The 19,273-nt window shown below is 41.0% G+C and overlaps 1 protein-coding gene across 1 annotated transcript in view; it reads left to right on the forward strand.

The window, feature by feature from the left end:
- Nucleotides 1–19,273, forward strand: part of LOC310955990 (dolichyl-diphosphooligosaccharide--protein glycosyltransferase subunit STT3B) — a 75,176-nt gene that overhangs the window by 35,740 nt on the left and 20,163 nt on the right. The window contains exons 3-6 of the mRNA XM_083926069.1: nucleotides 4,304–4,591; nucleotides 11,174–11,239; nucleotides 17,272–17,371; nucleotides 18,860–18,958. Coding sequence (XP_083782195.1) covers nucleotides 4,304–4,591; nucleotides 11,174–11,239; nucleotides 17,272–17,371; nucleotides 18,860–18,958 — 553 coding nt within the window. The remainder of the gene's footprint in view (nucleotides 1–4,303; nucleotides 4,592–11,173; nucleotides 11,240–17,271; nucleotides 17,372–18,859; nucleotides 18,959–19,273) is intronic.

Consider the following 19,273-nt stretch of genomic DNA (forward strand, 5'->3'; position numbering starts at 1 on the left):
TTTGGAAGATCCCTGGGCTGCATAACGCATTATCTCCTGCTTACAAATCAGCATACAAAGCATTCACAGCTCATATCTGTCCTCTGTGTGCCTTTTATTTACATTTCATGAATGTATGAGTATAAAAACACTTGGTTTCACTTAAAGTCGATTCATTTTCCAGTTGAACATAATTAAGTGCTTTATTTTGTTCAGCAGACTACCCTCAAACTAAACCAAGGACTTATGAGAACTTGTGCTTTATCAGAGGATTTTGTACGAGGTGGGAGGACAGTAGGTGCTGTGATGAACAGTTACATCAGTGTAATGTATTACTTCCTCTAGCAGAACTGGCTTCTATCTGTAGACCATTTCTCTTTATGAATATTAAATCTGTTCCCTTCAACATCCATTTTCTGCCACAAGGTCTTACATTTATTTCAGATTAAACCTCATGATCCACAAACATGTCAATGCCTTACCTAGAATAAAGCAATATACAATTGTGAAAAATGCATTAAGAATAAAAACAGGCTAAAAAATAATGGTAGGTATGGGCCTATCTTATGTGATATCTTTTTCTTGGAAGTGTTTAAATGAGCTGTTTAGAAAATGTGTTAGCAGAGGAGTTTCAGTGGGTATAATTTGTGGAGTGATTGCATGGTCAGGATGTGTCTTGCAATGCAATTACCGAGCAATTATGGTAGCCATGTTGTCTTTGCATCATGTGTTAATAATTTCTTTAAAGTATCGACGGATGATTGCATCCACACACCAGTGCCACTAAGGGAGATGATACTGTTCAAATTGGAATAAACTAGTGTACTGGAACCAATAGGTTGCTTTTCATGTCGCTTTGCCAACCTAATTGAATTTGACCGTCCCGCAGAAGGATGCACTTCAGCAGAACGCCTGAAGCATCAGAAAAGGGAGATGTTGTTAAAGTTATGGTTTGTTATTGTCAACAGGAAAAATATACTACTAACAAGTATCGTGTGTAGCAAAAGCTTTTTACGGCCTCTTTCTCTGTGCCATAAAGCTCCATTGTTGTTGTCCACTATTAAAAACATGTCAGCGAGACACACGGTTTCACTGGGTGACACATTCGGTCATTACCATGAATGAACATGAGCTTCATCGTTCATTATGAGTTGATTTCACATGCACCACCGTGCTCACCAAATGTGTATTAATTCACAGCTGAAAATAGTCCCCGACAAATGCTTTATTCGCTCCTGTTTGAGTAACATTTGATAGAAACTACAGTGCCCAGGTTTTTTGGGGATTACTATATAATTGGAACCTTTTTTCTTTTGTTTTTGTAAGATTTAAACCCTTAGTTAGGGAACAGTGGACTTGAGTCTGAGAGCCATAAACAGGGTAGGGAAGTATTGCGAGATGAACTTATGCATTGTTGCTCATGTTTCTTTCATGGGGTTTTTGTTGACACTTAAACCAAATGTAGTCTTTTAGTTGTTCTATAGTTGTCTGCTGACAACCTACATTTGACTTGGAAAAAGTTTGGTGCCAGATGGTCATTCGGTCACATTCTGCCTTATAGGGTTCCAGGGAATTTCAAAAGCAGGTGGGTGGGTCATTCTGTGACCATACTAAATGCAAATGTCTCCCTATAACATGCAAATCCATGCAAAGTAGAGCAAGATCTAGGAACTGATGCACCGAGGAGATCTGAAAGAGCTCCTGCAGAGGTAGCTACAACCAGCTGGCTCCGTGATAGATCCCTGTCCATTTTAAACTTCTACCTGCTGTGTCTTTTTATATAAGAGGCTGAGATGGGATTGGCTGCCAGAAAAATCTGGTGCCTTGTTCAAAGCCACTGTGATGGTAGTTGCTGGAGCAACAGAAAGTCACTCACTCATTTACTGTGTAGGCTAATTGTCAAAATCCCACTTATTTGCATGACTGAGCTGGATAATTTTCAGAACACAGACATGCTTCAGGGAAGAAGGGCATTCAGTATACTCCCACACTGCCTTCAAATCATAAAATGAATGTGTGAGAGCTCTTGCTTGCATCAAGCGTATGCTTTTAAAACATGCAGGGAAGTGTACAGGGGCTGGGTTCATCTCAGATCGGTGTGGTGTATCTCAGAGCCCATGACGCAGTCACAATCCATGGGTTTTGTTTTGAAAACTTTATGGGTTACAAAGTTACCTTCTCTCCTCCTTTTCAAAAATGCTTCTTGACATTGCAACAGTGTCCGTTTCTTTTCCCATGCAGAGAGGTGGACTGCGACCCCTCTGGCTCCATGTGGAATTCATAAAACCACCTTTGCTCTACATGAGAACACTAACGATACTCTTTTCTGTTACACTGAACTTTCTACCCACCTGCACTCTGTTTAACATAACCTCTCTCTCCTTTCATTCACTATAGTTCACCTTTGCCTCTTTATCTTTCGTCATCTCTCATCTACTATCTGCCTGCCCCTTTCTGTAATGTCTGGCTATCTTTTCTCACCTCCACTGTGCCTTCATGCTTTGCTCCTACCCTTATCTCGTCCCCCCCTTTTTTATTCAAAATCAGACAGATGATCCTGACAGTCCTCATTAATTGTGTATGATAGCGTTAAGTCTCTAAGCACTCGAATGGCTCACACCGTTTGGAAGATGGACGTGCCGGTATCCGTTAATGTGACAGTTCAGAGCCTTTCTGCTTAGACCAGTCCAACTGTCCGCTCCCTTTTATTTCCTCTCACCCACCCTCCACTCCCTAGAGGATGAATGTCAGTTGCTCTTTCTCCTGAACTGTAGATAAGTAGGGAAGGCTTCTCCAATGTGACAGTCCATAACAACAGCAGGCTGTCAAGCCAATAAACTGATCTTTGTTGCCATAAGGACAATGACTCAAGTGCATTTTCAGTAACTGCTTTTGTCAGTTTTAGTTGATGATATTTTCGTAATGAACAGGCTATGTAATGCATTCTTGAATGCCAATTTGGAGAAAAGTGCTGATAAATTATGCACAAAGACTTTCAGCCATCAGTGGAAAACACTGCACATCTCTGTAATGTTTTGGGGACCTGGGCAGTGGGCCCTACCACGGAGTTCAAAATGGCTAATAATTACAAGAGTAGTTTGTAAATGGTATGATAACGCTCCATTAGACCGTGAGTCCAATCCTCAGAGCCGAGAGGCAAGACATAGTCGATTTTCATTGAAGTAGAATGGTGGATGAAGATTGGGTCTCTTAGGCACCGGCTAATTAGAGATTCGAAGACCTGAGTTTATTAGCGGCAAGGCAAAGAGCATGGACTGCGGCTACAGTGTGCAAACATCAGGAGCATCACTCACACGTTGAACATAGCCTTGTTTTTACTTTAGACAGCCAGTTTACTGCACAGGGCCCTAATTGGGGGCCACAAGGCCTCGCCTACTCAGGCGTCAGATTTGACTGAGTAGAGGGTTTAATTAATAATAACTTTTCGTGGACAGTGACTATACATGGCAACAATACAACCTTTTTTGATAATAGACTAAATGTTATGGTCATTTATTAACTAAAATACCAAACATTTGCTATTTCCAGATTCTCAAATGTAAGGAGCAGCTGGTTCTCTCTTTTCTAACGTAATTGTAAATTAAATGTCTTCCGTTGTTAGACTATTGGTCAGAAAAAACAAGCACTCCAAATAGTTCACTTTTGGCTCTGGAAAATTTTTGATGGGCATTTAAAAAAAACAAAATCAATCAGTTAGCTGTACAAATACGTGCTGAGGCAGATCTTGTTGACTTGAGTCTTTTCATATACAGTAACAAGTGAATGAGCCTCTAAAGAAGTGTGTGTTGATACGATATAGAAAAAAAGCCCGTGTGTCAGTCAATAAAATATATTGATAATAATGCAGCTTGTTATCTTTCATGGTCCGCCTGTTTGTAATGTTCAGAAATGTTCTCATCTCTCTCTCTAGAAATGTTTTTCATGTTTCCTCTCATCTTGTACTTGTCTTTTCACTCACATACTATCACCTTCGTCTAGGGCTGCATCAGAAGATTATAATTATTTATCTATCTGCCAGTTATTATCTTGATTAATTGATCGGTCCACAAACATCAGAAAACAATGAAAAATGCTTAAAGCCCAGGTTTACATCATCAAATGCCTTTTTACAAATATCTAACCCCAAAGATACAAATTTTACAATAAAATCTATCATTTTTTGTTTGTCTTTTTTGCTTGGAAAATTACTCAAAAGGTGATTAAAACAGTCGATTAACTGATCATTACACTACATGTGTCTGACATTATTTTCTTTTCTGTCTCCACCCCCCACCCCCCCTCTCTCTCCCTCCCCCTCACTCAGGTATACCCAGGGTTAATGGTGACCGCTGGCCTCATCCACTATGTACTTAACCTGCTCCACATCACCGTCCACATCCGTGACGTGTGTGTCTTTCTGGCGCCGGTGTTCAGCGGTCTGACAGCCATCTCTACCTTCCTACTGACACGGGAGCTGTGGAACCAGGGTGCAGGGCTGCTGGCGGCCTGCTTCATCGCCATCGTGCCTGGCTATATCTCCCGCTCTGTCGCAGGCTCTTTCGATAATGAGGGTATCGCCATCTTCGCCCTGCAATTCACCTACTACCTATGGGTATGTACACTTGTCACTTGATGGAAAGGCGCAAAAATGAACTGTACATGAAAATGAAACATGTGATCGTAATGTAGACTTTTTTTATTGAAGTTTTGCTACATAAACAGACACAGGTGAAGTTGCTACTCCTTGCCTACTCCTTCCCTTGTTCCCTGCAGCACTATTTTCAATCTCCCTGGCCTCAGATGTTGAATTTTTTTATATTCATAAGCTTGCAAGACACAATGGGCCTCTTTGCCGACCATGTGGAGCTGGACTGGACTGTAAAACCTTCACAGTAACATGTCCTTCAAGAGCAGAATTAGTCTTGCATATCCAAACTTATTTTTTTTGACAGATAGCCAAGCCTTGTTAACCGGTCATTAACCATTAACAGACAGTCAAGCCTTCCAGTTCACCCGTCCAGGAGAGTGACTTGTAAATACTTTTTGCATTTGGTGAACAGCTGCAAAACTTGTACCAGCTGCTCAGCCACGATGTTCCCTGCATTGTCGTCGACACATGCAGCCACTTTCCTGGTACAAGTCTGCAGCCGTCCACGGTGCATACTTACAAGCATGTCTCTACAGTCTGCAAGGTTTTCAGCTGTGTGTCTGCTTGGCTAACTCTGTGTGTAGGACCAGCTGCAGGGCGGCGCTCACAAAAGAGAGCAATGGAGCGACAAAGGGAGACACAAAGCTGAAACACACTGATTTATTAATTAGTATTAACAGTAATCTTATTAATCCGTCAAAATTTGTATTGTTGGTTAACTTTTAAGCGGTGAATCATTAACTAGTGAGCGCTGGAGAAAGTCTAGCTGCACAAGTTCCAATCACAGTCGTCTTGGGCAGCACTAAACAACGACTGTGCCCTTGCAAAATAGAAAGTGAAGATAGAGAATGCCGATTGAAATAGGCGGCCAACAGCAGGCTTTTCCAAACAGTCTTCATCCAGTGAGTCAGACGAGTATAATTGACAAAATCTCAGGTTAAACGTTGAATAGCTCCCAATTGACCTTCCTTTTTTAAATTTTAAATGGGTCTACCTACCTGCCTACAGTTTGTCAATAAGGTCAGTTTTTTGGGTTTTTTTTTAAGTAACAAAAATATTTTTCTCCTGCGATTTAAAACATAATTCCTCCGGGTTATCCTTGTTTTGCAAGCTAGACCTTGAGTGAATGAATAAATTCCAAAGATGGTCTCCTACAGTACGTGGAAGGAAAGAAATTTTCAAGTCGGGAGATTCACTGTACTTGTGTGTCCACTCTTCCCAGTTGCATCAGCAGCTGTCTTACAGCCCCGCAGCCAAACTCTGCTTTGCAAACATGTTTTTTCATCATCCCTCTTTTCCTTGTTACAGGAGTTGACCTTGACATGTATTGAAGATTTTTGTATTCCTCCCTTCAGTGATGCATGCTTTATTTTCAAACTGAAAATAAGAATGATAGTACCGGAAACAAGATTTATGTGAGCATGTGGACAGGAAACTTGAGATGAAAAATGTTTCCTGATAAGCAGTAAAAATGGGGTTTTTGAAGTTTGAGATTTCCTTCAGTGACTGTAGGAGGGTCCAAAATTAGCACCAAAGAGTGTCTGGTAGATTTGCTTCACCCACCAGCCAAAAAAACCAAGGGTAATTATTTGGTGGCTGGTCAAATTTGAACATTTGCCGTTGGACAAAAATGTTTATTTTGCAACCCGTTTGTACATCATAGTGAATTAGAGGACTGTTTGCAGAGGTTTCTACTGTGCAAGCGTCTCGCAGCGCTTTACTCGAAAGACATGGATTTCTAAAATTAGTGTTTTTTCTTAGGAAGAACATAAGATTAGATGTAATATATATATAGACGTAATATCCGATTTGATGCATCAATCCTGTTGGAGGCTCATGCAAATATCTGTTATTGACCAACTGTAGCTGCGTATTTGTAGAGAGATGTATTATTCATGCCTGGTTCACATCAACTGTACCAGTGTTTCAGCAATAAGGCAGGCAAATAAAGCTCCAGTTTAATTTATACTTCATTGATAATTTTTTCATTTGACCTGCAGCGTTCAAACACGACCGCCTGCGGCTGTTAAAGAGTGCCATCACAGCTCGAGCAAGACCTGCTGGAGACCCACATTTATGCAGACATTCGTTTGGAGGCCATACAAAACTGCTCATCTGCAGCATAAATGCTCTGTGATTGCTGTGTTTCTATAATTACTGCATTCAGTAACAGATTCACAGTTAAGCCCAAACTACCCACACAACAAATGCAAAGGAATGTTTCCCTGATTGTCACAGATTTGTAATTCGTTAACACGAAAAATCTGAGTTGTCACTTGTCGTTGTTCACATCTCCTGTGTGCATAAAGATGTTAAGGGGCTTCAAATGAAACCTAGTTGTTGTCGTAGATGCTGCAAAACTCTTGCTCCGGTTGGAAGTGAAAAGCAGCATCAACATTTTTAATTTAAATTTGTCTTTAATTTGTTTGCTATTTCCAGGTTTAATGTAAATATTTAATTGAACTGTCATTTGACTTTCAAGGGTAGAAATATGCAGAGACACACATTTGTTGAGTGGCGGCAGCAGCCCATGTTAGACAAGCTGGTGAGCAGAAAATGTAGTATTCATAACTGACTAACCGTCAAAGTTGTATCAGTACAGAAAAGAGCTTACATTATGCTTCACATAGGCGGTGAGCGGTAATGGTAGCTCATAGGCTTTTTGTCCAATTTTTATTTCACCTTGAAGGCTTTGATTTTTCTTTATGCTCCAGTGTAAAGACCCGCTGTACATGGGAGGCTTTTATCCAGGTAAAAGCTGTGATGCAGGAATTTCGACATGCCTCACTGCCGTTTGTCACCGAGTAACAAGCTTGGGAGTACAGTTGCCGCCGGGTTGGAAGTGAGCTTTTATCTGTCCAGGGATTCAGCCCTCCCTGTTTATGTCACTTTGTCAAATCCTGCATTGATGCATTTCTGCATGTGGTTTCATAGTGGTATTAGTCATTAGCTAGAGCTTGAGAACAACTCGCTCACTGTCGCTGATCTGGCAATGACCTACGGTTGGATGGCCAGGTGTCTGGCTGAGCATGTCTGATGTGTCTATAGTTTAAGTCACCATAAAACACACCTGACTCTGTCTGTGTGCCACCTCAGCAAAGTGAAACCAAACAGCTGATGGTGGCAGTGGGAGAGTTTACGCCCTCAAACATACAGTAAATATTTGGTAGCCAAACATACTTAAGAAATGCATATGATATGTGCACATAGAAAGACTTTTGTATGGACATGTATATACAAAAAAATACATACCACACATTTTTAAATCAAATTTCAAGTGAAGTTTTTTTTATCTGTATAGTCCTGTAATAGTGTTTAATTTAAGGTGGGAACAGACCCTCAGATTGTTGAGACCAATAAAGACTAACCCATCACGTAATGACAATTTTCACAGACATATTGGACGCACATCAAACGACTGATAAACGATGATTAGATTGTGACGCTAGACAAATCACGTGACTAAGCCAAAACCAAATACGCCTGTTGAAGTTTGTGCAGAGAGAACCTCAAAGGGATGTCAGAAATTTAAGTTGAGATGAGGCATATATAGACATTCAGTTAACGGTGAACTTCAGGTGAACTGTGTCTGCACTGAAACTTAGATGAACCGTGTTATGAAATAATACCCTCTACTTGTTTCCTGTTTAAATTAGATTTTTTAAATGAGTAATCCCTCTGACGTGATGTTGACTTTCTTTTTATGAATGTTTGAAATAATATGAATCACTATAATAAGTGAATCATGACAGGTCCTGACACCCAAATCATAACTCTAATCTGCCTAACAACTGTAATGTTTGTCAGCCTCCGTAGAGAGGTAGGTAGGTTCCTTATTTTCACAGCAGGTATTACAAAACATTATATAATATTTGGCGTTTTTGGATGTTAACAAAAGCCTTCAACCTTACCCATCCTATGCATTTATTTCCATATACATCTTGTCTCTTTCCTCCTGTGTCCATTTGAAATCATTTTTATAACTCTGCAGGAATCTCAAAAATTGCTCATTTAACTTTTCAAAACCCCAAAACCGCTGCCATAATCATTTGTCTCGCACCAGGAAATGTGCATTAAAGTGTGTTATGGACATCTGTTTGTCTCGGCACTGTTATAATGGTCTTTTGTCAGCTTGTGAGTATGGACAATACATCACCGAGTGAGGCAGGTGTTCCTCGCAGCAGCCATCACTGCCTCTTAAGGTGATGAGTCATCATCGAAGGCGTCGAAAAAATCCCTCTCCACTCACCTACCACGTCCTCCGTTCTGTTTGGCAAGGGCCCTGAAAAACAATCATGCCCGCCATGCACCACTGCCTCCCATTATCAGTCTCATTTACCCACATTTGTCTCTGCGTTTTCCTTTGCTCCTCTCCGTCTTTTTCCATCTCGTCTCTCTTTAATTGTCTTTGTCTTCTTTTGTCTCTGCCATTGTTTTGTTCCAGCTGTGTTCTGCGCTCTGCCTCTTCTCTCTTGTTCTTCCCACCTTGCTTTTCCTGTATCTCCTTTCTCCCGCTCTCATGCTTGTCTCTTCACCACCGTCTCCTACTGCACGTGGCAGAAACGCACAGAGCGGCTCTCATGTCTCAGCCCAACCTTCATTATATGACTCCTTCATTTTATCCGTTAATAACCCATTCAACTCCACTTGCTTAATCTCTGTTTACACACACACACACACACACACACACACACACACACACACACACACACACACACACACACACACACACACACACACACACACACACACACACACACTCTTCCATAATCTATAATTGAATCCTCTCACACCCAGGAGAGCTGCTCTTTTCAACGCCACAGCTCTTCGTAACATGAATACACACATACACAGTTGCACTGCCTCCCTCACTTCCAGTAACCCCCTTGCACCATGCCTGTATTGTTATAACAATAATTCCACACTTTCTCTTGGCTCACATTTAATTAGCTGAACTGGTATCACACTGTGTAACTTCTGTGTCTTGACAAAGAGAGTGGAGGCTGGGAAGGCAGTTGGAAGAAGGGCTCGAGGCACCAGTTGAACATGCACATGCCTCTGAATGGACAAAGCGAAGCTGCACACTTGCTTTGGCCCAGCTTGAGCAGGAATATTGTCTGAGGAAAACACAGCAGTCTACACCGAAGCTGTCATCCTAATCTGTCATCATACCCGTTTTTACTCCTAAACAAAAGAAGACTCAACATGGAGCCATTTTAGGGGAAAGTGTTTTGGTGGTTGTGCCTTTGGCAGTGTGCACTCAGTTGCCAGTTTACACTTTACAGTAGTTTAAACTAATGTAGTCTAATAAAATAGCCCAGCAATAAATCCTTCCTTAATTCCTTCAGTGTTTATTGCAAGACTGATGCATTAGACTGCATTAAACAGTTAATGTAACTTTGTATAAAAACACATACATTTAAAAAAACAAAAACATTTTGTCTCTCTGTACTGGATGTATAGGAGTGGGAGTGCAGTGAAAAACAGTAAGTAACTTGGCCTGTAAATGACTTTGGTATGGGGGGGGGTTGTATGTGCTCCCCCAAATCTCTAGAGTTATAAATGTCATCCGTATGATGCTTTACTCCAGTTGACCCAAACAGAGTAAAAATGCCCCTAAACAACAAAAGTTCCACCTTCATATAGGAGAAAATTGTAATCAGGTCATCACAGACCTACTTACTGTGGACCTCCTCATCACATAGGGAAAGCACCGCTGGAGGACAGTTTATTTTTGTTCATGCACCAACAGTATGAAGCAGCTCCAGTGTGTCTATCCGTGCAGTTAATTTCCATGGGTCTGTCTGTAACGCTCAGCTGGGCATTTGGGCGAGGCGGGACCACCTTGGTCCAGCGATCATTGATTCACCCTAATCAGTAGATCTCGGGCTATGTTGGATGTAATCAAGCTTCTGGACAATCTGCCCTCCCCCCCTGTTGTCTCCCTTAGTTTGAGGTTTCAAAAGAGCAGTTAAGTGTGCCTGTGTGCGTTTGTAGCTTTGTCATTGTCTCAGTGTGTTTTAAAATGTTAATGTGTGTGTGTGTAAGCACTTGCCTGCTTTATCGGCCTGTGGCGGGGAAGTAGAGCTTGTTTACAAGATGTTTTCGTCGGTCTAGTCTGAACTGCTCTTCTCTAGCCACAGCTGGCTGTTCCACCTCTGCTAAAGTGCTATGACTAAAATGCTTTTTAAGGATGCACATAATATGAATGTGTAGCGCGTTTTAACCCATTCTAAATGTATTTTACGCATTTTCATTTTAACATTAGTTTCACACTAAAATGTCTTTTTATATTCTATGATCTGGTGAATAACAGTGGAATCTATGATATTTTAGCAAACAGAGTGAACCTGTAGTATACAGGTCATCCTGTACCACTAGTCCAGATTAAAAATGTTACATCTGCAACTGAAGGAGAACACAATGCCATTACCACAGAGAATGTGCATCCTAGGGTACTTTTACTGCCCGGATACACAAACTACATGTCTTATTTGACGTTGAAGAAAATTGATTTATTGAACATCCTCTCTTTCTCTCTCGTAGGTGAAGTCAGTGAAAACGGGCTCTGTATTCTGGACTATTGGCTGTTGTCTTTCTTATTTCTACATGGTGAGTTCAAACATTAACACAAACCCACTGGGCACACACTATCAATTGAGGGATTGGACTTAATCAGTCTTTTTCTTTTTTATGTCAGCAGGAATTCTTAGTCAAGATGACATTATGACATGTTATGCCCATCTTTTATACTTTTTATTAAACTTAATTTATTTTAAATTGTGTCCTCTGCTTTTACACCCTTCTTTCTTTTGAAATAAATATATGATGTGTTTTTGTGCTTTGTTTTTTGTGTGTTTCACTGCTGGGCAACCAACCAGAGAGAGGGATTGATTAAAATCACCGTTTTTGTTCAGTATAATTTAGGTTTTTACCAATTCTGTTTCGGGTTCTTAACAACCTTTGTCCATTCTTTGTCCTATTATTTGAGTAAGAGAAGGGATTGCAGTATATTCAAAGCAAAATTATCAGCACATTTGTATGTCCATGAACAATCAGTTCAATTCTTTTCAGTTCAAATGTATTTTGTCATGCACAGAAAACGTTCTCTTTTTTTAATACTTGTTTTTCACTCAAGTAAAACACGCTGGTACTCATTGATTCTTTCTACAGCACTATGATGACAAGAGTGGACATCAAAAACACTGTATTCTCATACACTGCTGCAGGAAAAGCTTTGTCATTTTAGTCAGACTTCTTCCCAACAATGGAACAATTGCCATGTATTGCAACTGCCTTTTGTAAAGTAGCTCTGGCTCTGGTCTGCCAGCTTTAAACTCTTTTCCTTTCAGGAGTTGAAATGACATGTTTCTCAACAAATCCCCCTTTATATGTATTTGCAGCTTTTTATAAATTCAACTTCTGAAGATGGTGGTGTCCTTGCTCTGTCCAGCAAGGACATGGCAAAGCATGGAAAAAGAGTAGCGGTTTGTGGCCAGTGTTGTCTGCATTATTTATAAATTCAGTCACAAGCCCATCAGGGGATTCGTGAGAGAGATGAGACAAAAAAGACTATCCAGGCTCACTTCCTCAGCGACAGATTGTGCGTGTGAGGGAGCGTGATTGCCTCTGAAAATCTCCAGCTTTTGCCCATTCCAGACTAAATCTCTGTGGCCGGTAGTGAGACAGATATCAAAGGAAACAGATTAGCGAAATCCAGCTTCATCGATCACACAGCGGTCAGAGGGGGGTGTAGTGAGGATTGGGGAGAGAGGAGTGATGGAAAGATCAGTAAAATAGGAGACAAAACCGAATAGAGAGAGGTGTGGAAAGATAAAGGGAGAACAGCATAGAGTGAACGGATATATGGGGAGAAACAGCGGTAAGATGGGAGAGAGAGAATATGTTGTGAGGCGTAACTTCCTCACTGTCCTCGTAGAGAAAGTGGCGACATTCAGTCTCCATGCTTTATTTTCCTTAATACCACTTCCTTTCCTTCCCACCCTCTCATCCCGTCTCCTTTGCGACGCGATGTTTCTCTGTACTGTATCCACAGCCCACCCACTGTTGCAGATGAATCCTCCAGCAGTGAGCAGCAAACTAAGCTTGCATGTCTCCACCAACACCACCAACCTCCTGTCTGTCTCCACTGTCAAAGTGCTGCGTCCATTCGTTGACATATCCCTGCTTTTTTTGTTCTCATCGTACTCATTTAATCTGGATGTATCCAACGCTACATTTTTCTCGTGGGTCTTAATCGAATGTGACTGGCGTAAAGCAGATATGGAGACAGAGAGGGACAGATCCCCTGAATGGGCATTGACCTAATAAGAGGGGAGAGGACAGAGAAGGATGAGATTAAGAAGAGGATCAGAGCAGCAGGACCCTACTGATGGAAAGGAGCCACTTTCATCCCTCTAGGGGTGAGGGTGGAGTGAGTGAGGGCGGAGCGAGGGGATAAACAGAGAACAGAGCAGAAGTGGATGCATTGCACCACTCATTCCCAAAGCTCCTTTGGTGTCTCTCTAATCCCTCCACAGTCTACTCTAGCAGAATAACCCAAAACATCGGGGCACATCAAACACTCCTTTGTTTAATCAAGTATTGATTAAATGCCCGGACCACTTGGCTCCTCAGGGGATTAATAAAAGTATGTCACTTTGTTTAACCTTTTAACTTTAACAACTATTAAATGGAATGCGCTGAAATATTATGCAGACGTTCATAGTCCCCAGAGGATGAGGATGAGAGCCTGTCAAAGGGCTCACCTGGAGGTTCACCACTTGATGAATCTGGCACTTTTGCACAGATATCCATGTTCCCCAGAAGATGTATCCTAATAACTTTGGCAATCCCCTGACTTTTCCTGTAGCTCGAACACGAGGGCAACCTTTGTGGTTTTGAGTGAAATGTGTCCATAGCTTTTTAATTGATTTCCATAAAGGTTGGCACACATGTTCATGCTTCCCTCAGAATCAATTGAAATACCTTTGGTGACCCCTTGAGCTTCCATTAGCACCACCAGGTCAAAGTTTTAACGTTATGACCAAATACTTGCAAAACTAAAGACATCCTTATTAGCTGTACTTGGAGCTAATTAATATATATTATCGTGCTAACATCTCTAAACTCAGATGGAGAAAGTTGGAGCTTATGTTAGCATTGAGCTCAATGTTCAAGTACAGTACGGACTCTTGTTTAACTGAAAGTGATAACATTCCTGCTCACATTGTAATAACAGAACAATGTAAGCAAAAGTCTGACCTATGCTCCAAGGCATAGCCCTGGAGGGATCGCCAGGGGGTCATATGCAAGCATACATGTTGGGGAACTGTCTAAAAGTACATTCACTATCTTTGTTAATGTCATTCAACTCTCCTAATGAACCACTGTTGGTTTTAGAGAGGGCGCAGTTGGTGAATTAGCACACGTAAACAACATTCATATTCCTTTTCATAAATGCACCTAATGGCTTCTAACAAGAGCACATAGGCAGGGCACAGGCACACGCACACACACACACACACGCACGCACACGCACGCACACACCTTTAAAAAAAACCCATAGTAAACCCCTTCTCCCAGTTGCATGCTGTGTTTTCTATATCCTCTTCAGAGTGTCAACGCGGTCATCAGATAAGCGCAGCATGAAATGCAGAAACCGATAAGAGCTAAAAGACTTTGCTCCAAACATTTTCTGATTCTGCCCCCAGCTGTTAGCCTCTGGCTCGGGCAAAGGGCTGGCTGTTAGAACCATGATTTCAAATAGATCTTGTTCACACACGCACACACACAGACACACACACACACACACACACACGCACACACACAGCGATGTTTTCTTGTCTTGGGCGTTCATCTTTGCATGGTCTTTTAGATCCTACAGAAGGCACGTTGCAGAGTTTGCAAAATAACCACAGTTATAACAGACGGTTATTCCACCTCATGTCATGTGGAATTTACTGTCTTTACCAATTTCTGACTTGCGAGTAGCCGGCTAACACGTCAAACTAAGATTTTGAACATGGTAAACATTATACCCTTTAAGCATTGTGTTAGCATTGTCATTGTTAGCATTTAGCATTGCTGAGCCCAAGTACAGTAGTTACTTAACCCTGCTTTAAAAGCAGTTTGGTAAGTAAACTCCATCGTTTAAACCCACATGGTCAACTCTACAAATGATATAACTGCAGTACAGCCGTAGTTAACTATTTGTTTAGTTTGTAAATAACACCAGCTATTAGAGCCTCTGATAATAGTATTTACCAGAAATCTTTCAAATGGTGACCATGGGATTTTAATCCAATCGCTGTCTGACATGACATTGAACCTCCTACGCTTTTGCCCAACGGGGAAAAACGCGCCTTAGAAATAATGTGGACTTGGACTGAGTCAATAATGCACCGCAGTGACACCAGAGAGTTCAACTAAGAGGGATCAATATTTTAAAGAGGCTTTTTTATTAGGTTTACTCTGAAAAACACTGGTGTGGTTGGCATGTTTTTTTTGTGATTTAACGCATGTAATGATTTCACAAACGTGCGTATCGATTAACAGACCTCAGGTGACTGGGTGACTTTGCCTGCAGTATATTGCTGCAACTTCCCAGCCTGGGATCAATAAAGTATTTCTATTCTATATTGCTGTCAGTTTTGACCCCTAATGCAGAGAAAGGACGTTTTGAATTACAATTTCTCAATCCACTCCATCTTTATGTTACCCAGCACATATTCCCCAGGCATTGAAAAATGTTACAGTTTTACAGCCACAGAGACAGTAGCACTGCACTGAACGCTGTGTTTCGAATGTTATATTGTTAGTTAGTTCCCAGCCAATCGGTAACATCGACCCGATCAGCCGCTCCCGTGTCACCACTTAAAATGAGTTTTAAATTAAAGTCATTTCTGGTATTCATTCAAGTTACGGTTCACATGCTGCTAATTGGATGTCACCATCAGAGAGAACAAACAAAAGAGCGAGCAAGCTACTGCCAAAACGTATTGGCACCTAACCATTCAGCTAAGAACTTATAAAGAAGTTATTTTTACTCTGCCTTATTGTAGCATATTGATGTTTTAATCTATGAGACAGGATGTGCTTGTATTTCCTGTGATTGCAGAAGTGTAATGAATCCTCTTTTCATCGTACTGAGCAGGTCTAACTTCCTGACAAGCTTCTGAGAATAAAGGATCAAACAATTTGCAAAAATGCGATCCCTTTACCTTCTTATCTCTCTCTGTGCTGTCTCTCTCATTTGCCCCTTTTCACTTTCTACCACTTTACCACTCTTCATTCTCTTGTTCTGTCTCACTCTCTTTTTCTCAGCACTCTTTTACTGGTCTCCTCTCTGTCTGTCTAGTGCTCTCACAGTTTCCATTTGCCCTTAGCTATAGTCAAGTATTAGGCAGTTGAAATTTTTTGTAGAGTCATTTTATAGCCTTCACATCCAGCGCTGTAATATTTAGCAGACTGCAAAAAAAGGGTTTAGGTATAATTTTAGTGGAGCTTTTAAAGTTATTGGTGCATCTCACATTTTACATCTAACATGTAAAGTATGATTGCCTCCTTTTTATAGATTCTATATATGTCAGAATCTATAATAGCTGTGCACTTGTGTCTAATAGAGAAGTAAGAAGTTTTTCCATCAGTTCTTGATGATGCTATTCAGAGTCTGGGGTGGCTTTTGTGCAGGCCTTGTATTTATCGACTTTATTATTGAATTCAAATAGAAATCAAGTCATATTTTGCACACATTGTTGTTGCTTTTATTTATTGACTTTATAGTGGAGTTATGATGATTTGACAAAAAGCTACAGTAACTTTAATCTTTTTTTTGACAATTATAAGATTTTCAAGGCTGATAAACAGCGAATAATTCACATATTACCAGTATGGCTGCTGATGTAATAACATTTTTGAGCTGTAATTAAAAAAGACATTATCATTATCTACCTTTCGAAATGTCTTATTCAACACGCCTTTTGTTGTATTTTAGCAGTACATTGAAAAAAGAAGAAAGTCAGAACTGAGTACACTTCTGTTTATTTATCGCAGAGAACATTGTTATCATGATAGTCAACAACATAATTGCAATTTTTATTCATAGTGCAGCTCTTTTAAAAGCAAGAAAGAATAAATACATCCAACAAAATCCATCTGCTTGGGGGGTCTTATTTGGTTTTTGCTGCCTAAGCAACTTCAACACATTATTGCTCGACTGTGATAACGGTGTATCTCCAGCCCTGTTTACAGTTTGTGTGCATGCAGAGGGAGAGAGACTTCATCCTCTGCTCAGGGCACCATCAATCACCTATATCTTTACATAACAGATGTTTGTTTGCTTCTATATAAATGTTCTGAATGTTGAGTACAGCTCCATTTCAGAAGCAGCGTGCAATGGCAATATGGGAAACCCTTTGTGTCTCAACAGGACTTCAGGTTTCGATTAGCTCCCCTCACTGAGGCAAACCTGACATCTTTCCTGCAAAGCTGATTTGTAGCTTTTTAACAGGAAAGCCTCGACTCAGCAGGAGTACCTAGTTTGAAACAGAAAAACTCAATGAATGATAATTGCTTTTACAGGCCAGTTTATCTAAATACACGTCTAGCAGGCTGACTGACATGTCTGTTTTTTTGTGTTCCAGGTGTCAGCATGGGGAGGTTATGTATTTATTATCAACCTGATTCCTCTGCATGTGTTTGTGCTGATGCTCATGCAGCGCTACAGCAGAAGAGTCTACATCGGTAAGCTGCGCACACACTCGCACAAGCACAGCAACTCTTAGTGTCTAACCCCCCGCATACAGTCGCTGAAATGGAAACTGTTAGTGATCCCGGGTCTTCTTCCATTCGAATAGAAATGTATGCAATAACAATACAAATCACTACTCCTTCCTATGCGTCTCCCAACATCGTTGCCCAAGCATTTGACCCTAAGCAAGCTCAAATGCCCAGTCACGCCTGTACTCATCTCTCACAACGGCAAGCATTCCATCATCGTGCAGACATCCACACACCTACACACCACTTAACAGTAAATGCAGCCACCTGCTACCTGATCCTGCTTTATTTATTTATTCATTTTTTCGTTGTAAATACCAGAGGCAGGGTGCTGGTGAAGAGGATAGGCTTGTTATTCCTCTGAACATCCCAGTTTCGCAGCACGTGTCAGCTCCCAGCACATTATCTCTTGGCTCAGAGAACTCGAGCTCAATCCTTCAGACGCTCCATACATCCATCGTCAGCTTAGCCATGAGCTCCAGGCAGGCACTTCTGTTGTGGTCAGGAAAAAAAATTATACCATGCCAAGTATCTTTTACACTTGATTATATGTTGCTCTCACTGTAACCAGAAAGCATACTCTTCGAGAGCATCGGAAATAAATTACGGTCTCTTCACAGTGAGAGGATTTTGACCTACCTCTGCTCTATCTCCACACAGTTCTTCAACAGTGGAATTCTACTTGACGATGCAGGGCTTTTAGATGAAGTGGAAAATACTCTTCTAAGTTCATTGTTCTTTAAACATGTCTGCAGCCAAAGCATCATCAAGCAAAACTCATACATCTTTTGGTAGAAAATAAGAGATGTATTCTATCGACAGAAAAGGCGTTTATTCAGGAGTGTCTTATATTTCTCACCTGTCATAATTTTTACATTTAGTAGCTCCTCTCCTCAGCTCCAGGTGTCTCTCAGTCACTATGAAGGAACATACAAAAAAAATCCTGGTTTAATAAAATGCCTTGCAGTCTATGTTCTCTCACAATTCATTTCTCTCTGTCTTGAGTCAATAGCAGATGTGTGAGAATGAGATAGCTGAGGGCGGTCACAACTACTTCAAAAACGAGGCACACTCTTCAGGAAGAGTATGAAATCTTAATTAAGCCAGTGCGAATTGTGCCCCCCACCCTCCAGCTAGAAAGGTGGGAGTTGCGGTGTTTCTCAGCACCGTCCTCTCACTCCGGGCCTCCCTGCCACTGTGTGCCGAGACAGCTCACATTATCCCAGTAAATGACATTAGATTAGGTATTTTGTATTTACTCTCTCTGAGGTGCAACAGTGAAAATCAATAGATTTTAAGTACCTCTATTGAGGTTGATTTCCATTAGTAGGGCCCGATCTGGAGAAGTGTAACAGACTAGAAGGTTTTTAGTAGTGCAATCATTTATTTTGAGTGTTTTATCTCTTTTCTGACCTACCTTCACACTCACGTTTGTCTCTTCTCTCTTTACAGCTTACAGCACTTTCTACATTGTGGGTCTCGTACTGTCGATGCAGATCCCTTTTGTGGGCTTCCAGCCAATCAGGACCAGCGAGCACATGGCTGCTGCTGGTAAGTCCCACCCTCTCTACCTTCGGGAGAGCTGATCCCTTCTAGAAAATGTGCTTGAAATTGAAATCAGTCAGTATTTCCAGGAAAATGACTCAATCACACCCTTCTGCATAAAATGTCAGAACTTCTCACAAGTGTGTGATATCACAGCCCTCAACTTCCTGTTTTAGTTTACCCTCATCCGCCTCATTTCCTTCTGTATAATACCTGCCATAAACAAAGTAAGCAGCTAGTTTTTGAATGCATTTAGCAGCTAAATAAAAAAACAAACGGCTAGATTGTTTGCTCAAGAGTTAAGATAATTAGGGGCGTGGC

The sequence above is a fragment of the Echiichthys vipera genome, assembly GCF_963691815.1.
Source record: "Echiichthys vipera genome assembly, chromosome: 13".
Lineage (NCBI taxonomy): Eukaryota > Metazoa > Chordata > Actinopteri > Perciformes > Trachinidae > Echiichthys > Echiichthys vipera.